The following is a 19,989-nucleotide window of genomic DNA, read 5'->3' on the forward strand; positions in this document are numbered from 1 at the left end:
ATTGTCCCTAACCATTCTTGATAATACTGATCCTTTAAACGTTGTACAAATTTTGTCATAAATACATTTTCTTGATTTATACATTGATTAAACCAAATATAACCAAAACCATTATTACATAATAATTTTCTTACACCTGAAACCCAGTTGATTTGACCACAGTTATCCAAATTTTTCATCATCAAATAATTTTTTTTAACGAGCCTATCTTCATTCATTTTCAAAATTTTACACCAATATTTAATGCTTCTTTTAGCCGCGTTTATATACAATGGGAATCTTCCACAATCACCTAAAACAGCATTTACAGCATTTTGACTTACACACATATAACGTTTACAAGCGTAATTATGAATAAGTTCCGTTGAGTTTTGCCTCTGTATACCCCAAATTTCCGACCCGTATAGTAATATAGGGCTTATTTTTGTATCGAAAATATTGAAAAAGACATTTCGTGGTAACTGACCGTACTCGTATAATTTCGATAATACTGATGCAAGGACTCGTTTAAGCCTGATCACTCGCCATTCTAGCATGCGAGAGTTGTCATGTAAACGTAACACCCGCTACATAGAAGAAATTGTTAACTGTTTCAATAACTTCCCCATCATAAGTCCATTTTTCATATTTCGATAATATCCCTCCTTTTTAAAATACCATTATTTTTAATTTTTTGTGTTGATTTTAACACCCTTTTCGTTACAAAATTTATGTAATACATTTAACAATCTTTGAAGGCCTATGACTGTATCTGCCGTAAGTGCAAAATCGTCGGCAAACAAATTCTAATATTTCAGTTATATCGGGGAATAGTTGAATGCCTCTTACACCGCTTTCTTTTATATATTTAAAAATAAAATCGGTGAAGCCAAACAACCCTGTTTAAAGCCTACCGGGCAGTTAAAATTTTCAGTAAGACCCTCACTTGTTCTAACGCAAGCTTGTACAATCTTATACATACCAATAACTGCTGTATATAATTTCCCTTTGATACCCTTTAGTCTTAACGCATTCCATAATTTGTTTCTATTTATCATATCAAAGCATTTCATAAAATCTATAAAAGCTACATAAACTTTACCGCCTGGTTTTGATAAATGTTTGTTAATAATTGCTTCTAAAATAAATACAGTCAAACCTGTGAACAAAGACCACTCTTCGGAACAAGCAAAAGTGGTCTTTGTTCACAGGTGGTCTTTATTCGTGGGGTAGGGTCACTTCTCAGTTAGCCATTATCATGCTGATAAAAGTATTTTTACAGGTTCTTGCTTTCTTTATGTTCTATGTATTAATTCGGCCGGTGCAAACTTGCAAATTTTCAATCAAGCAGTAATTATTATATTTGCTATAAGGCGAAATTCGTAAAAATTCGGCGGATTTCAAATATTCTCATGCCGGAACTGTCCAGCTTGGTCGTTATAGGGAGGCAAATATGACCCTTGGGAATGAATTAGGCCGGTCGCTGGTCGCGGTCGCCAGGTGGTCGCTATTCACAGCCTTTTATGAGCATTTTTCTACGGGGGGACCAGAGACCGGTCGTTGTCGACAGGTGGTCACTATTCACGGGTGGTCGCTAGCACAAGTTTGACTGTACATTGTCAGTAGTTGAGTAGCCCTCGCGAAATCCCGCTTGCGCTTCGTGTAAATTGTGAGAAATATTAACAAAGAATGTCAGCCTCCTTGTCAATATACTAGTATATATTTTACCACATATGTCTAGAAGAGATATACCTCTATAATTTTCAGGTAGGTTTATATCACCTTTTTTAAACAAGGTAACTATAACTGCTTTGCTCCACTGTTCTGGGAAAGTCCCAGTATCATACAGTCTATTAAAAAGCTTATTAATTAAAGGCATTAAGATATCGATTCCGTGTATAAAAAAATCTGGAATAATGTTATCTTCTTCGCTGCTAGTACCAGCTTTAAGACCATTAACTGCTCTAAGTATTTCGTCGTCTGTAATTTCAGAATTGAAAATATATTCCTCGATTTCATTTTCCGAATTTCCTGCATGTAAGACTGGGTCATTTAAATCCTCTTCAGTGTTCAAATCAAAAAGGTTTTCAAAATATATCCTCCATTCACCCCGAGATATCGAATTCGAGTTCGGCATTGTTTTCGAACACATGTATTTGAGTTTCCTCCAGAATGATTTCGGACTGCTAGCATAGTCAATTAGCTCATTTAATTGCTTATTAAAATACTCTGTACGTTTTGAATCACAATATGTTTTAAACTCGTTCCTGGCCGATATATAAGCATTTCGGTTTTCCTCATTTCTGGAGCGTCTAAAAATGCGAAGATACTTATACTTAAAATATTTAAGCTCCCTACATACGTTATCAAACCATTGTGGTTGAGACGTTGTTTTAGTTTTTGATTTTTTCAGACAACATTTTCCGCTTGAATACAAAAGATCATTAAATTTATTTACAATATCAGATAAACTCAATAAATACAATTAGGCTATTTTTCTTAACATTGTCAAGTCTTTTTCGCTCATTTTTTTAGAAAAATAACTTGTTCATATCAAACTACTCAACTGCTATGTTCTTCTAAATGAAAAGTGTTGTAAATACATTTGAAATAAAGATCTGCACGGTAACGACTGTCAAGCAGCGACCATCTTTTACCATATTCTTCAGTTCTTGTAAATGTAATTCTATGTGCAGAGCAAAAACATAGCGAAAATTACTGTTACCACAGACCTTTACAGAAGATTTTATCTTTATATTACTTTCATTTTATATGTAATCAATTTGATGATTAAATTCGATATAGAGAATTTCAAATGGTAATGAAGCTGTTTCTATGACTACCAAGGTTCACATGGGTCGGGACAATATTGCAGCCACGTCTCGAGCGTCCCAGAGTCAACCTGCATCAGTGCACTGTATGTTGTTAACTGAAAGTATAAAACTGGTAATTGAATATAAAACGACAAAGTGCCGCCAAACTTGTAGATTGACTCGTACTGTATTCTGGAAATCGCAATAAGCATGGACGTCGAAGTTTTCAAAAGATTATGACCGACTGTATATTTTTAACCTTACTGCAATTTCTTGTTGTTGTTTTTGTTTTGTTTAGTTTTATTTTGTTTGGTGTCAGGGATAAAATATTTAAGTAACATGTGAACCATTCTGATGTACACACAAATCAAAGTTTCTCGCTAAATTTGGAACAATAGGGCCAGTCATAGCCTGAAAACGTAATTCTATTTTATTAACCGAGTTTCATTAAAATTTAGCAAACAATGAGCCCTTACAGTCTTAGCAGTATAATTATTGACGATGGACGACGCACGACACACGAGGAAAGACGACAGGGAAATCACTATAGCTCGCCTTGGTGAGCTAACACCACAGTATGGAGTATATTGGGTTCGGTGTAAAGCTTTATTTTCGTATTCTATAACGTTCGTGTAGATCAATATTTACATTTTATGTTCACTAAAAACTTATGTCAGTTAGATAAAAAAAAAACCTGAATAAAAAACTCCTTGTATATTTATTAAGGACATAATGCAAGTTTACATAAGAAAGCTTACGGGCCTCTTCAAAACACTAAAGCAAACAGTCGCTATAAAGTGTAATAAAATTATGTCGGATATATATTTGTAACTACATGATTTATAGATATAGATCTGCAGAGGTTTCAAAATAGTACTTAAGGTAATAAAATGTTCCTTTGAAATAATCAGATAGAATTGGCCATAAATAAAGGATTGATACAAAGTGATATAAGGCAAAGTGACAATTATAGAAACTATAGTCTACTTTTATAAGCTATTCATGTGAATTTGACTGCAGTCATACGTTTACAGAGTATAGGGAGTATGAGTAAGCAAGAATTATAAATAATAAAAGATATGAATAATGAAAAAGCGGTGAATAGTGCAGATAAACAACCACATTGTCGATACAAACATGCAGAAGACAGCACCACCTATAAGAAACTGTAAAAACATAGCAGATGAGATAACATGTAACTTGATCTTTATTTTATCTTTTACCTACCTTATTTAGAACTGGTTTAGATGACAGCACGTTGAACAGCCCAGCAAAACCAGTGTTCTGTACAAAAGATGGAACAACATACTTATCAAAATGAAGCAAAGATACAAAACTAACTCCAGTATAGTACTGTATAGATTAATATTGTCTGATGATATATCTCAAATAGTGATTTTGTCCTTAGAAAAAAATCATTGTATGTAGGTCAGATGTGAAAGAATTAATGGGAAAACTGACCAGTCGAGTTAGTATGAAGTGTTACCTGTGAATGATATTGTTTTAATACTGTCAATTTTCTCAATGTTTAGAAATTAAAATAAAATTCCATTACTTTGTCTCACAGAATACTTTTTCTGTGTATGATATGTAATTCGTTTCGGATCTAAGATACTTGCACAAAACATAAACTATTACTGAAATATAATTTGGCATGAACTAATGGTTTAGAAGACCTAAAATTGTCTTATTTAAAGACTTAAGTCGTGATGCGCTCTTGATAAAAAAGACATGTTTCAAAACTTTAGCAGATACTTCTTTTACCTTAATACTCATTTTCTGCATACATTTATTGGCAGGATCTCTTCTGTCGTCCAGAAACAGAGGTTTCTTCCAATGGTCATAATTAGTTTCTAGAACATACCAACCACCAGCCGTTTTGTCCGTCATCATCCAAACGTCCGTACCATTTACCTCTCTGTTTCTTGTAATAACCGCACCCTGGATAAAAAAATAATTGAGACAAGCTGTTTTTGGCCCCAGAGTATTATCATTTTTGTGGATAATCGTCAAAAATGTAAAGATGCCGGTAATACTCGTGACAGGACACGAAGTGCATTTTGCCGCTTGGTTAAAATTGGTATAGGAACATGTATCGGCACCTATCTAACATAAAGCCCGTTTCAGACAGGCCATAAAGCTGGGAAGTGTAAAAAATCAAACAACACGCATTTGTTGATGAGTTACTTTTCAATAAATAGCTGACAATTTTTATAAATCATTTATTCAGTAAATCACCTCTCCAGGTTTGGTTCCGCCAAGTATGAAGTATGCTGGTGCAATAAGCTGGGTGTTGGCTAGTTTGTCACGTGCAGCAGCGAAATCAGGGGCGTATTCCATTGTCTCTCGACTCAAGAAACTCATCCAACTGCCCTTCTTGTCTCGTATCCATTCAAGTATACCTGAACAGTGGAAATACTTTTTATAAACCAGAACAGAATAACAGAGATTAATATTATAACAGTAGCAGACCAGTACTATTCGTTTTTTCTTCATTCACTTTCCTGAGACCTGTGTTGTTTATTTTCTCAAAAGAAAAGGGTGAACAGTGCGCCAGTTAGAACAGATAAGATAGATAGATGATAGTTTATCAACACATGGTTACAAACTCGTAATTTAATTAACATATAATATAATTGTGCAGTATTTAAACTGTTGACATATTTTATTTCTGTAGAACAAAATTTCCATGTTATACATATATTGAATAACGGAAGAAGTAAGACAAAAACACACCAAGATATCCTCCATCTATACCGAATCTCTCATCCATACTGAACGTAAACTTGTTCTGGAAAAGATGATGTCTAACTACGAATATCAGTATTTATAAGATACATAACAAGACTCGTATGTACATTTATTAAAGCTAGATTACATTTTTGTAGCATTTTGATGGTTTTAAAGAAACACATTAATGAAACAAACGTACATTACAAACACTTTCTTGATAGAACAAATATTCGACTACATACTCTTAACACCATTTGACTTTAACTTCGACACCGAAAATGATAACTCTATCTATAGAACAACTACAGTACAATGTACTCTTTTAATAAGCAATTTTATTTTTTCTGCGGATAAATCTATCATCTCTGAAAATGATAACTCAAGAGTACAGAACAGTTAGATGATAATTGTCTGGGATATTCTGGCCATCTTTAGAAATCGCCACAGGCAAACACATATGAAATACAACTTGTATTGAAAAAAAAATTTAGTTTCCTGGTACTTACTTGTTTAATTGCGGTCAGCACACCTACATATCCAGCGTAGTTTACGGACTTGAATACGGTTTTACCGCCTCTCTGCCAGTCCAGGTTTACAATGGCTGGCCGTAAAACATCAGTCAACTGCCATGTACGATTCTTAGGATCCCATCTAGATAATGTAGTTTAACAGGTTTTCATTTAACGACAATGCTTCCGTCACATACAAATAAATCATACATTTATAACATTAAGTAAAATAGTCTACGACATAAAATTCAAAGAATTCTAATTTAAAATTTCTTGAATATTTCCCGGAAAATAAACGCAATAATACTGTACTCACCACATATGGTGAAGAAAAGGTAAAGGCATAGAATCTATTCAGGTCGAAGTTGTATTATTCTAGGAAAACGTAGAAAAAACAAGAGGGCCATGAAGGCCCTGTATCGCTCACCTGACCTATTGACATAAAGATCATCAAGATTAACATTCGGACCAAGTTTCATTATGATATGGTCATAAATGTGGCCTCTAAAGTGTTAACTAGCTATTCCTTTGATTTTACCCCGTGACCTAGTTTTTGATCCGACATGACCCAGATTCGAATTTGACCTAAAGATCATCAAGTTTAACATTCTCACTAAGTTTCAGAAGATACAATCATAAATGTGGCCTCTAGAGTGTTAACAAGCTTTTCCTTTGATATGACTTAGTGACCTAGTTTTTGACCCCACCTGACCCAGATTTAAACTTGACCTAAAGATCATCAAGATTAACATTCTGACCAAGTTTCATTAAGATATGGTAATAAATGTGGCCTCTAAGTGTTAACTAGCTTTTCCTTTGATTTGACCTGGTGACTTAGTTTTTGACCCGACATGACCCAGATTGAACTTGTCCTAAAGATCATCAAGTTTAACAATCTGATTAGTTTCATGAAGATACAGTCATAAATATGGCCTCTAGAGTGTTAACAAGCTTTTCCTTTGATTTGACCGGTGACCTAGTTTTTGACTCCACCTAACCCAGATTCGAACTAGAGCAATAGATCATCAAGATTAACAGTTTGACCAAGTTTCATTAAAATATTATCATAAATGTGGCCTCTACAGCGTAAACCAGCTTTTCCTTTGATTTGACCGGGTGACCTAGTTTTTGATCCTACATGACCCAGATTCAAACTGGACCTTAAGATCATCAATATGTATTAACAATCTGACCAAGTTTCATGAAGATACAGTCATAAATGCGGCCTCTACAGTGTTAACAAGCTTTTCCTTTAATTTGACCTGGTGACCTAGTTTTTGATCCCAGATGACCCAATATCAAACTCGTCCAAGATTTTATTAAGGGTAACATTCTGACCAAGTTTCATTAAGATTGGGTTAAAAATGTGACCTCTGGAGTGTTAACAAGCTTTTCCTTTGATTTGACCTGGTGACCTAGATTTTGACCCCAGATGACCCAATATCGAACTCTTCCAAGATTTTATTGAGGGTAACATTCTGACCAAGTTTCATTAAGATTGGGCCAAAAATGTGACCTCTAGGGTGTTAACAGTCAAATTGTTGACGACGGACGGACGACGACGGACGACGGACACAGGGCGATCACTAAAGCTCACCTTTGAGCACTTCGTGCTCATGTGAACTAAAAACAGTATTACAAACCCAAGAAAGAGCCCGAAGTCGAGGTTCCTGGCATGGTACATCTTTCCTGCGGGGTCCTGTGCCACTATTGACGTACAAACCGTAAACAGCTCGTAGAATATGTTGTAAACAAACAACTCCCCTGTAACAAGTATGAAGTACAGGTTTGTAGTTGCAAAACTGATGTCGTTTTTAGCAGAGCCGGACAATGTTAAAGACACGCCAGCTATACACTGGAACCTTCACGCAACTGTTGTTTGATCTTCCTAGTTCACAGGGTTGTAAATTAATAATTGACATGATAAAATCTTCAGTTGCACTGTTTTGATGTCAATACAGCATTCAAAAATACTTAAACACAAGAACAACTTACATTTACTGTGCTAAAATGTGATAAACAACATTATTTACCAACGAATATCCCGGTAGCATTTGCCATCCCTTTGATTTCATCTCTGTAAGGATTGGGTAAGGTGTCATCTATGTTTTCCTGCAATCAGAAAAACTCATTTTACTGAGGACCGGTTCTACGAAGGAAGAGGTAAAATAACTACATTTTATCTGAAAAAAAAAAAACAACAGTGCGTATCAATGGATTTAGATATGTTCAGTTGTTGAAAAGTAAGGACAAAAAGTATAACATTCTTTCGTATTAGCTTCATGTAGACTACCTAATGAACAATCTGAGATTAATCAATAGCTTACATTGCTTTTTGGTTGTAAGTAATATCGACATATTTTTTTTTCACGGTTTTGATTATAGAGGAAAACTCAAGATGCACCTATGGGCACAATATCAGGCACGATCGAGCAAGTAAAATTATACTGGAAAATTACCACCTGGTATATAATCATACTGGAATAATAGTTATCGCGGTGTATAGGTATACTTGTGTGTCGGTGTAGTAGGATATAAGTAAAGTGGCATAAAAGTAAAAGAGCGTACGCAATGGTGTCTGACTACAAACCAGGGGTTGTTAGTTCAAGCACCGTCTCCTCCAACTAAAATATACTAACATTGTGATAAGAGTCACGTGTATGGGTGCTTTACACCTGGCGCGCTGAAGACCCAGGAATGCTTTTTGAATTGAAGCATCTTCTGTACCTTGTACAATTATTAATGGTCTTCTGGAGAAGTCGCTCTTATGGGTTACCGGTGGCAACTATGAATAAGCTTACAAATAAACAAAATACATCTGGTTACATATAAGTAAGCATACCCCTAAGAAGTCCACGATAGTTATGATTTCACCGGATGCCCATTCCATCAGGAACTTCTTAAACTCCAGTATCAGAGCAACAATCTGAAAACATCAAACTAGATCTGAACCTTTTCTAACATTGGACTTGGTCAGTCACTGTTTGTTCTAATATTGGCAACCTAATGTTTTTTGTTTTCGTGCAGCATTTAGAGATTTGTTTTACGCTTTGTTTGATGGTCTGTAACTGACAGTTCATTCGTTTAATTATTACCTGTGTCATAATTTGATTTACACCAACAAATATGATAGTTATAGAATTGTCCCCGAAAACAGAACAAAGCATACCTCGTGTCGTTTCTCGCTAGCCAGTTTCTGCCATCTTTGTTCTGGAGGAAGGTCTAGGTTGATAACATATTCCTTCACCTGTCGTCTGCGATAGCATTATAGTATTAACATATTTAACATGGCAGAGAAGAAGGGTTTAACGATACGAAATGTTCAGTCAACGAACAAAATTCAGTTTTTGTACAGTCTGGGCACGTACCTTTTAATAGTCACAGTTTAAAATACTCAACTGTCAAAGCTTGTAAAAATGAGCTGTGATTCTCAAAATTCATTGACAAATAACCTACACGATTTATTATAGAAACAACAACTTACTGAGCAGGAGGTGGGTATTTTCCTTCTACACACGTGTCATTGAACTGAAAAAATAAAATTAAGAAAAAATCAACTAACATTATACATATCATAGTATACCATGTTGTGAAACGTATACCCACTATTTCTACTGATCTCGTGTTCCAACAAGCGTATATCTTATCGAGTAAATACAAGAAGCAAAATTTTCACGAGTGGCATATTCGCGAGTGATAATGTAAGACCTGGCATTAACAAGCAAAGATATAAATCAAATAAATTTTATTTTTATTTTATTAATTTTTCAATAGTTTGACTATATCTTTTCTGCAAAATGACCAGACATATTTCATTCTAATATTCCAATAAATCTATGAAAAACATCTATTTAGTGACTACGTTAAAAAAATACGTAATTATGAACTGTTTGAACTTTTCCCAATTCACCAACTTGGAACACTTTCTTCACGTTGGAGTCTTTTCAGATAATTGATTCTCGTCTATAATACATTTAATGCTTTCAAAGTTCACCAACTTTTTATAGAATTGCTTTATAACAAAATGCTAATTCTAACAATATGACGAATATATATTTACCCCGGGGTCCTGTGCCATCACACACACGAATAGGAGACATGCCCCGACAGCTCGCAAAATCATGGTTCTGAAATCAGACAATTCGTGTAAAAAATCATCATTATCTATCATTATGATTATAGTTATTAGTTTCAAAAACTGTCAGATCAGTTTAAATATCTACCGCACATCAAACTTTGAAAATCCGCTTGGTTACCAGTTCAACTTTCAATAGGAACTAACCGTATATCATTGTGTTCATTCTTCACTTGTACTATTACATGGTTTTGTATCATTATTATACCAGATTTATATAGCACCCTTTTCATGATAAACACGTTTAAAGGCGCTTTACATATAGCAAACGCAGCCACACAGGACGCAAAATTCATCATCTACTACTAAAGACACAGTGGGACAGAGTGAGATAAAGCCCCCAGAAGAGATAGAGAAATCCTTTATAGATACAGGCCTGTCCGGCTAACTTAGCCGGTCTTTTCCGCGGGCCTCTCGGTTAGGTGCGAGATACTCAATAGCATCTCAGAAATGTCCAGTGCCTGGACCATTAATTTTCATATGTCGAAATGTGTAGCAATACAGGGGTCAAAGGGCGACAGGACATATTCGCTGTCTAAAATTACACTACCAAACCACTTACGAGAATCAACAAAAACAGAAGAAAAAAGTCATGACAAGAAGCCTTTTACCTTCCAAAAGATACAAAAATGAATATTTTACCTTCAATTTTTAAAGTGAATGCGACAAGTCCCAGTACTGAAATAATAAACAACAAAGCTTATTATCAAGTTATGAACAGTAGGGGCCTATATAATGTGATAAAGACAAGACAGAATTAACAATAGTATGTTAAGATAGCTTAGATAACCGTTATCAGCATCCTTATTGTCCGAATCAAAATGGGTCATGTTTAGGGACAAAAACAATAAAAAGCCACTAGTCTTCTGTGTCACTTGCTTAACCTGTGTTCCTACCATGCATTTTTTCCGGATAGGACAGATTTTTTTTTTCAATTTCAAATATCTGTTATGTTTCAACCGACAAGACCGTGAAACGTGAGGCACAACTATTGAGTTAAGATGGTATTTTGTGCTTTATTATGCGAAGTTCGTTTGTTGTTTACACAATTAAGGGTAGTCCGGCAAACTTTTACTTACCAGAAAAATAGAAGTCATATAAAATCTACTGGAACTTAACCTTACTAAAAAGTTTGGTTGAGATTCAAGTTGTATTTTCAGAGAAGTTCAGATAATAATGTTTTAGGAACATATCTTTCAAAGGCGTATAACTCCGCCAAAAATCAACTGTAAAACCAGTACTTAGACTAGAAGTGACCTTTCAAAGGCGCATAACTCCGCCAAAAATCAACCTTAAAACCAGTACCTAGGCTAGTAGTGATGTGATTTGATTTCCATCAAGGACATAAATTGACGTAGATACGACGAAAATTGACGTAGATATGACATAAATTAACATAGATATGACGTAAATTGACGTCGATAGGACGTAAATTAACATAGACAGGACGTAAATTGACATAGACAGAACGTAACTTGACATAGATAGGACGTAAATTGATGTAGATAGGACGTAAATTAACATAGATATGACGTAAATTGACGTATATATACGTAAATTGACGATGGGTCGTACACTGTCGTAGATAGGGTCCTTAACATAGATAGGACGTAAATTGGCGTTGATAGGACGTAAACTGACATAGAAAGGACAAATTGACGTCGATAGGACGTAAATTTTGACCTATGTGTTACCCCACATCACATAGTTTCAAACTTTACCAAGATATTTAATTACATCACGTTGAAAATTTGGCCATTAAGAATTTGACCCAGCTTCAACCTTGACCTACATTTCATAACGGTCAAATAAGATTCTGATCTGTATTCAAGAAAATTTGATCTCATTAACTTAAACAATCTTTTTCATATGATTTAACATAGTTTATCTGGAGAGATACATTGCGGGTAAAACCGTTACGTCTAAAGTGGTTTTGCTAGAATTACTGAAAAAGCTGCACAATTCACGGTGACAAATACAGGGTCAGTCTGAACAGCTTAGCTTTAGAATCTTATGCGAAGGTAGCAAATATATGCAGACATAATGAATATATGTAAAACCTTTGCCAAAAATTCACTTTGATTCTGATTTGAATGTATCAAGTCACCTGCCAAAGACGTTACTATTATAACTCATCTGGGAAGCTGTTCAGGACGTTGACTTCAAGACACTCATCCCTCAACGTTTCTGGTTTGAATGTAGAAGTCTTTCAGGAAGCCATCTAGCAGACTGGTAGACGTACCAATATGAAATCCGAGCTCGAAAACACCACAGGCATGTACGCTTAGGGTCTTCTTTAATTAATACCAGAATAATTGAAACAAAGCTTATTTTGAAATTTGATGATGGGTAACAATGCACTTGTCTACTTACAGCCGTGGTAAGCTAAAATGCATGTAACAAATGTGAACCCATCTGAAGTTATATATATCTAATGCAAAAGCAGCTTCCACATGCCAGACCACTAAAAGACAACTCGCACAGTAACAAAAATAGAAATTTTATTTATATAAATAGTCATATAAAAGAAAGCATTAACAGATATTAAAGAAAAGCTTGTAACAAATGCAGTACAACAAATATGAACACTGCCTTGAACAGACATATAATATTTTCACCGAGACATTACATACTGACATATGATTTTGCAGAGTATCCTAGTTATGTAAATTTGAACAAGGTTAGTCTGAGATGCTTCTGAAACTATTAACAAACATCATTTATTATATAATTATGCAATAGATCTACCAGTTTCCTCTGAGAGTGAACAAAATGTGAAAGAGGTTTTAATAAATGTAGATAAAGAATTACTAGACCTCTTGCATTTTCACTCCTCCGGTCTTGTTCTGATACTATGAAACATTTCAAGTGGACTTCCAGGAAGTCAGAATTAATTAACTAAAGTGACAAAACTTTGGAATCAATGAAAAGTAGTTCTCCATAAATATCAACACGTTTACATGGAAAAACCTTCATAACATATCTACAGCACGCACTAAGTTACTTCTACCGCTGGTGACGTTTGTAAAAGAAATAACTCAGCGTCACTGAAAAGTTACCACCCTAATGACCCTTATATTTTCAAAATCGCACTGGACTGTGTTAAAAGCATAACACGACTACATTTTTGACGCAACTGAGACGTCACTGGTGTAAAGATTTGTCAAATTCGATAATCTCCATTTGAGGCACGGGCTGCACGTGCAAAATGACTTTTCCAGCGATGTCGACATGTACAAAAATTCTATCGCAAATCATTCATCGCACTTGCTGCTGTTCTCACCCGACAGTCATGAAATGGGTTAGGAGACATGATCAGACAGGGTCTATGAGTAATAGACCGCGCACAGGCCATGAAAAAGTGACGTTGATATTGTATAAACAGGTAAAGAGGTATATATTAAGTGGTAACTTTTCAATGACACGAAGTATATTTCCACAATTCATGAACAATAATATGTTTTAACAAATACAACGAGTGAATCAACTGTAATTTACTTTTATACCTGCTTGAATCACAGAGATATAGGAAAACCAAGCATTCAGACCCTATTAATAACCCTTGTGATCACATCTGGGATGTTGTTGTTAACAATGGCTTTACATATAAAAATATCATAAGACTACCTAATTCCACAAAACATTTATTTCTGACCTTAATTTTCTGTAAATCTAACTGGTGAGGACATAAATTGACATCTTTACTGGTTGTAAATGACAAAACAAACATATTTTTGAATGTGTACAAGCTGGATACATTTCTATTACAAAACAATTTTACTCTTAAATAGATTCACCCAGACTTTGGTGACAAAGAGATGACACTAACCATTCAGCAATGGACATCTTTTATGGAAACATTTAGCAGTCTCAAACCACTTGTCTGGAAACATTTAGTAGTCTTAAACCACACAGCCAAGAACTTCTGTTATAAACACATTTAGCAAAAATAAAAAATGTGGAAGTCAAGCACTGGTGAAATTAGGATAGCAAATTGACAGATAATCTAAGTTAGTATAATTATCTCAGAAGAAATGAGATTTTTGGATTGACAATCTAACTTAACAATATTTCATATAAGAGTCAGTGAAAACATACGCTAAAGCAAAAAAGCAAACAACTGCCTTTACTTCCATGTACATCATCATTTCTAACAATAATATATAAATTCAATTCATTTCAATTCAATAGTTTATTGAACATTAAGGCCACCGGCCCATACACATGTGATATATCATTTGACAAAATTACACAGAGTGCATATAGGTCAGAAAAGAAGCAATGAGATCATGCACTTTATGTACAATTCCATAGTAACATCTGTAACTACATAAACAGGTATTGCGATTGCATCGACTTACTGAAATACTGACAAAAACTGTTCCCTTTGTTCTAATGCATAGTATATATACACTGCCACATTGCGTACAACATGTAAAAGTAGAATAAAATATCATAGTATTGAGGCAGCCATCTTTTACAAAACACGAGCTGTCACTATTAGTGATAAATGCCCCAAGCATTTATGCCAAGTAATTTTAAGACCTCTTCATCGGTAGCAGAGTTTTGAACCGGACACAAAACAGACCCTGTTAACCTTTGACTTCTATGTCTTGACCTTAGAGCTAGGGGTCTGGTATTGCCCACGACATATCGTCTCATTATGGTAAACATTTATGCCATGTTAATTTAAAATCCCTTCATGGATGGCAGAGTTACAGCTTGGACAAGAATTTACACCGATGTACATATGGGCGGATGGACGCACAGATGGACAGTGTGATTTTAATATGCCCACCTACAGGGGCCATAAAAAGATAAGCTACTTTAGAAACCATGATAGGTTAGTACAAATTTATTATATCAAAGCATGAGAATAGTAAATTTAAAATGCATATGATATACTGATCAAAGTCTATTCAAAAGAATATCAACTTTATAAATTGCATCACAATGAAAATATCCAAGACAAATAACTCTTATCAGATAATATTAATATCCTGTTAATAGGCATGTGTTTTATACATTCAATAACTTTCATATTACTAGGGGGTGACAGCAGACTGACAAAAGATCGAGCAGTTATTACAAAGCTACTGTGAAAAGTTTGCCACGACTTATTATTACATGATCACTTTAAAATGTTTGTAATCAAATACATCTCGATGAAGTAATCTCATTTTCTGGAAATATACACTCAGTCTTTGTATAGACATTTTGTGACTGCCGCAAAAAACACTTTATTATATACCTATATAAATTCTGTCAAAAATACTGCTTATATTTCACAAGCCTATATGAACAGGCAGTAAAAAAATCTGTATTGTACCTTTTGTATTGTATGTTGCTGGACTACTTTCATTTAATATGCATGACCCAACAAAGCGCACACAAAAACTTCACACATTTCTCTTTTAACATCGACAAACACTGAAGATTTCGTTCGATAACAAAACTCAAAACAAAAAGGTGGCCAGGAGGTATATGTTAAAAGGGTCCTTAAATAGTAGCTAGATATGGGATATTACATTCAGATCTCGAGGACTTTGCAAGGGCAGATCACACTCTGCACTTGCAGGCCTCTGAGATCCGATCTGGCAAAATCCACTTGAACCGAATACAGCATCCCAGATCAAGCTACTATTATAATAACCTAATTGTATTAGACCTAAAAATACCAGCAAAATCTGAGTAACTTCCATCCTGCCTGGTCATTACAGACATGTAAAACAATGTTCATGCTGGTATAATAATGGGCTGGAATGACAGTAGTAATAATATCCCAGTAATGTAATCATTAGCAACGGTTAAAGATCCAGTTATACTGGTATTCACTATTGCTTAAATGAGATTCAAAAGTAAGATATTAAGGGGGAAAACTCTCAGTCATTTAATGAGTGAATTTTACCCTGAGAATACATATGGCATTACTGCTACAGAAATACAAATGCATATATAATCAGTGTTGTTTCCATGACCACAGATGGTTTCCATTGTTACCAGGGTACACACGGATCCTCGCAATATTGTAACCATGTCTCAAGATGTCCAGAATTCACCTGCATTAAGGCTGTGTATGTAGTCAGCTGAAATAAACACAAATACTGGAACTACAATATCACATTGTAATGATGTTCAACAGCCAAACATTCCTAAACTAGAAATATCTCCAACATGTACCTAGTTATCCTGTTTATACAGATTTATATACAATCATTACTCCAGGAATTATAGTATCTTCAAAATTTCCCATCTTACTGTAAATCTTAATATCATAGATTATCATCTATGGAAGTTAAGACTTAGTTCACATGAAGGAGACTGACATACAAGATGTTCACTGACAATGTATTCTGGCCTACCTAAGACTATCTGGGAGGGAGATCAAATTATCATTTCCCTTGGGGAAAAGACCAGCCACATGTGTGCATTGGGACATCATATTATAACATCATATAAAGTTGTATGCATAAATTTATACTTGATAGTTTCTTTAAAAATGTTGCAATGAGTTGAATGTTTGGCAGAAAAATTAATCTAACATATCTGTTTGAAGTGTAATTCAGGTGTTTTCACCAATAATTGAAATATCACTGGAAGAAAGCTCTGCGAGCATTCCATTTTCCTTTAGCACTGTCCTTCAGGTTGGGAAAACTCTTATTAGAGCCTTACTCAAGCTCAGAGTCCTTCATTAAGAAAAAGAATATTTTATCTGCTGGTCATTGTACCAATCCCAGCTACGAACACTCAAGTCTGCTCATCTGTTCTGACATTCAAGTGACCATTTTTTAACAATTCTAGTCATGTCTCTGTAGTCAGCTAACATTTCAGTATTAGTCTGTTTTATTTTTACTTTTTTCCTGGGTATAAAGAAACACTGACATGATTTATGTCATATGGTGCCATTTATTTCTGTTATTGATCGATGGAGGAAGACCCTATGGGCCCCTTCAGGCATCGTTTCATGTGAAGGCATGTGAGGCTACATGCGTAGCACCACAGACCTTCCTTAAGCTAGCTGGATGGCTACCTGTGCAATATTAGTATTCAAGGATTTCTAAAATTAACTAATATTATCTGCAAGTGACAACTTAAGAGGGAAACAGTGAAATATCATGGATTACTTCCATAATTTTAACAATAACCTACCTTTTTTTAGGAGAGAAATATACTTTCTTTGGAGGGAAATAGTAACAGATTTCTTCAATAATTTCAACAACAACCTACCTTGTTCAGAACTGGTTTAGAAGACAGAACATCAAATAATCCAGCTATACCTGCTCCCTGAAAGACAGCAGTATAACATGATGAAACTAGAATTGTGCCCATAGGACAGGGGTGACCCCACATACTGTGCCATCCTCTATATAGCAAAAACCACTAAAGGGCCATAACTGCAGTAAAAATATATCACAGAAAAAAATCCTTCCTTTATGGTCATCTGCATATTAAGGCTGTCCATCTGTGAAAGTTTGAAGCAAATCAGGCTAATAGTGTGGGAGGAATCAGACACACAAGATTTCGGGACATACGTATGGACAGACACACGGACGGGCAGCAGCAATGCTATATGCCCCCCACATAAATGTGTGGCGGCATACTTAACTACACAATATTCATAAACATCCAAGAATTTCCCAGAATTTAAATGTACAGTTTAATCATTCCATGATAGTCAAAGAATACTACCTTCTAATACTTTCCTTTATCTCAGTGTAACTCTGCCTATATACTAATAAACTGCACAGAGTAAACTCACTGTTAGATGGCAAACACTGCTAAACAAAAATCCTCTCTACAAAACTGTCAAAATCCAGCACGCAGGTCAACTTTATAATGAAACCTTACACTTGAAAAATGTAGAATATTGCCAAGCTTTCTGTGCATGTATATTTATAAGAACAAACATTCACCATTGCCATTTTTCTCAAATATGGAATTATTCCACTCACCTTCTGTTTCATATTTCTCATACACTTATTTGCTGGTGTTCTTCTATCATCTACAAATAGCGGTGCCGCCCAATGATCGTAGTTTGTTTCTAAAATATACCAGCCACCTGCATCTGCCATCTGCCAGATATCTGTACCATTCAACTCTCTGTTACGTGTTATAACACATGCCTGCAACAAATTGGGAAACAAATGACTTATAAAAAAATCTGTTTGGATTCATGAACGCATTCAGTTGTCATTTAGTGTCAAACTATGATTCATGTGGAGAAATTGTCAGATTTCCTCCATCTCCAATTCATGTGGAGAAGTGTCAGTGTTCATCCAAAAACACTCGTCAGATTAACTGAATAGCCTATATAATTAAAATATTTTAGAACAAGTGCACCACCTTGCAGGTGCAGATGCTCATCTGATTTTTTTGTCTCTGTATAACAGAAATATTGTCCTACCCGAGTGTTTTTATGATATTTTCTAAGTCCAAAAGGGGCCATAATTCTTGCAAAAAGCAATTTAGAGTTACACTACTTGCTGTGCAGAGTCAGCTTTTAATGGCAAATAACTGCTTCAAGTTTTAAAGCAATAGCTTTGATAGCTTAGGAGAAAAGTTGACCGAAACATAAAACTTAACCAAGAAATCTGATATTTTCTAAGTCCAAAAGGGGCCACAATTCTTGCAAAAAGCAGGATGGAGTTAAGTTTCTTGCTGTACAGAGTCAGCTATTGATGGTGAACAAGTGTTGCAAGTTTAAAAGCAATAGCTTTGATAGGTTAGGAGAAAAGCTGACCTAAACATAAAACTTAACCAGGCAACACCAACGCCGCTTTTTGACTAATCAGTATAAATTGAAACATCTTTGTAGAGGGTGCCACAAGGACCATTTGTGTAAAATTATTTCAAAATCAGACCATCAGTTTAGGGGGAGATGTTGTTTGAAGAACTTTCTATTTTTAGCTCTGGCGGCCCCTTTGTGCAACTTAGCGGAACCATTTGAACAACTTTGGTAGAAGACCATCCAAGGAGCATCCATGCCAAGTTTCATCAAAATCCATTCAGGGGTTTTGGAGGAGGAAGTTTCAACACAATTGTTGACAACAGACGGTTGACAGACACAGCGTGATCACTAAGTGCTAATGGTGAGCTAAAAATACAAGGTTAACATTTTTTAAGTAAAATCACTTCATACTGAATCTAAATATTCAAATGTATGATGTTCGGTAAGTGATATACATAATCTGTCACATAAAAGTCATAAAATATCAATGTCATGCACAAAAACATCATAATTCTTTCCCGACATCACATCTCTAAATCTATTCCATGACTTACTTAAAAGCATTGTAAATTTTGACACAGAGAACGTAATTTCTTGACATTATTAGATTTGAAAAATAAAAGAATTTTCTTCCATATATATTTTGTTATCTCAATTTTGACCTTTTGCCACTGACTTCAACATGGAATGGCTCAGTTGTAAAGCAATTAGGTGGGGTGACAAGTTTTCAATGACAATATTCCACAAAATAGTCCTACCTCTTGAGACTGATTTCCTCCAAGTATGAAGTAAGCAGGGGCAATCATCTGTTTAGATGTCAACATGTTCTTGGCTTCACTGAAACTTTGTGCTGTCTCCATCGTGTTCCGTGTGAGGAACCCCATCCACGTCCCTTTACCAGTAAGTATAAGGTCTATAATTCCTAGAAATAACATAATAAAAAGTGAGTGAAAAGAAAACAGATAACAACACTTTAATACTGAGCTGCTGAAAATGGATTACAAGTACAGCAATGGTATTCATCTACAGAATTAAGAGGGCTATGATCATGGTCCTAGATCACTCACCCAAGGTTAAAAGCTGGACTGAATA

The 19,989-nt window shown here is 35.1% G+C and overlaps 2 protein-coding genes across 2 annotated transcripts in view; both read right to left on the reverse strand.

Annotated features, from left to right (window-relative positions):
* Nucleotides 1-2,411: 2,411 nt before the first annotated feature.
* Nucleotides 2,412-10,957, reverse strand: LOC123556325 (acid ceramidase-like). The gene is made up of 13 exons (XM_045346947.2): nucleotides 10,812-10,957; nucleotides 10,095-10,161; nucleotides 9,519-9,562; nucleotides 9,204-9,288; nucleotides 8,877-8,960; nucleotides 8,068-8,146; nucleotides 7,678-7,798; nucleotides 6,032-6,176; nucleotides 5,529-5,583; nucleotides 5,031-5,194; nucleotides 4,557-4,733; nucleotides 4,020-4,076; nucleotides 2,412-2,908 (listed from the first exon to the last, which is right to left on the reverse strand). The coding sequence occupies exons 2-13, from the start codon at nucleotides 10,155-10,157 to the stop codon at nucleotides 2,819-2,821; spliced, it is 1,164 nt and encodes a 387-aa protein (XP_045202882.2). The 5' UTR covers nucleotides 10,158-10,161; nucleotides 10,812-10,957; the 3' UTR covers nucleotides 2,412-2,818.
* Nucleotides 10,958-12,653: 1,696 nt separating this feature from the next.
* Nucleotides 12,654-19,989, reverse strand: part of LOC123556328 (acid ceramidase-like) — a 30,157-nt gene continuing 22,821 nt past the window's right edge. Inside the window, exons 10-13 of the mRNA XM_053542564.1 lie at nucleotides 19,656-19,819; nucleotides 18,122-18,292; nucleotides 17,397-17,453; nucleotides 12,654-16,255 (exon numbers count right to left, since the gene is read on the reverse strand). Of these exons, the coding sequence (XP_053398539.1) occupies nucleotides 16,166-16,255; nucleotides 17,397-17,453; nucleotides 18,122-18,292; nucleotides 19,656-19,819 (482 nt within the window). The 3' untranslated portion in view covers nucleotides 12,654-16,165. The remainder of the gene's footprint in view (nucleotides 16,256-17,396; nucleotides 17,454-18,121; nucleotides 18,293-19,655; nucleotides 19,820-19,989) is intronic.

Source organism: Mercenaria mercenaria, chromosome 5 (genome assembly GCF_021730395.1).
Source record: "Mercenaria mercenaria strain notata chromosome 5, MADL_Memer_1, whole genome shotgun sequence".
Taxonomy (NCBI): Eukaryota; Metazoa; Mollusca; class Bivalvia; order Venerida; family Veneridae; genus Mercenaria; species Mercenaria mercenaria.

Bases quoted from the DNA above. Each gene is read 5' to 3' on its own strand.
- LOC123556325 (XM_045346947.2), bottom strand. From the start codon at position 10,157: ATGATTTTGCGAGCTGTCGGGGCATGTCTCCTATTCGTGTGTGTGATG. The intron at 9,563-10,094 runs GTAAATATATAT...TTATTTTTTCAG, and splicing joins TGATGGCACAGGACCCCGGG to TTCAATGACACGTGTGTAGA. The intron at 6,177-7,677 runs GTTTGTAATACT...TACATTATCTAG, and splicing joins GACTTCGGGCTCTTTCTTGG to ATGGGATCCTAAGAATCGTA.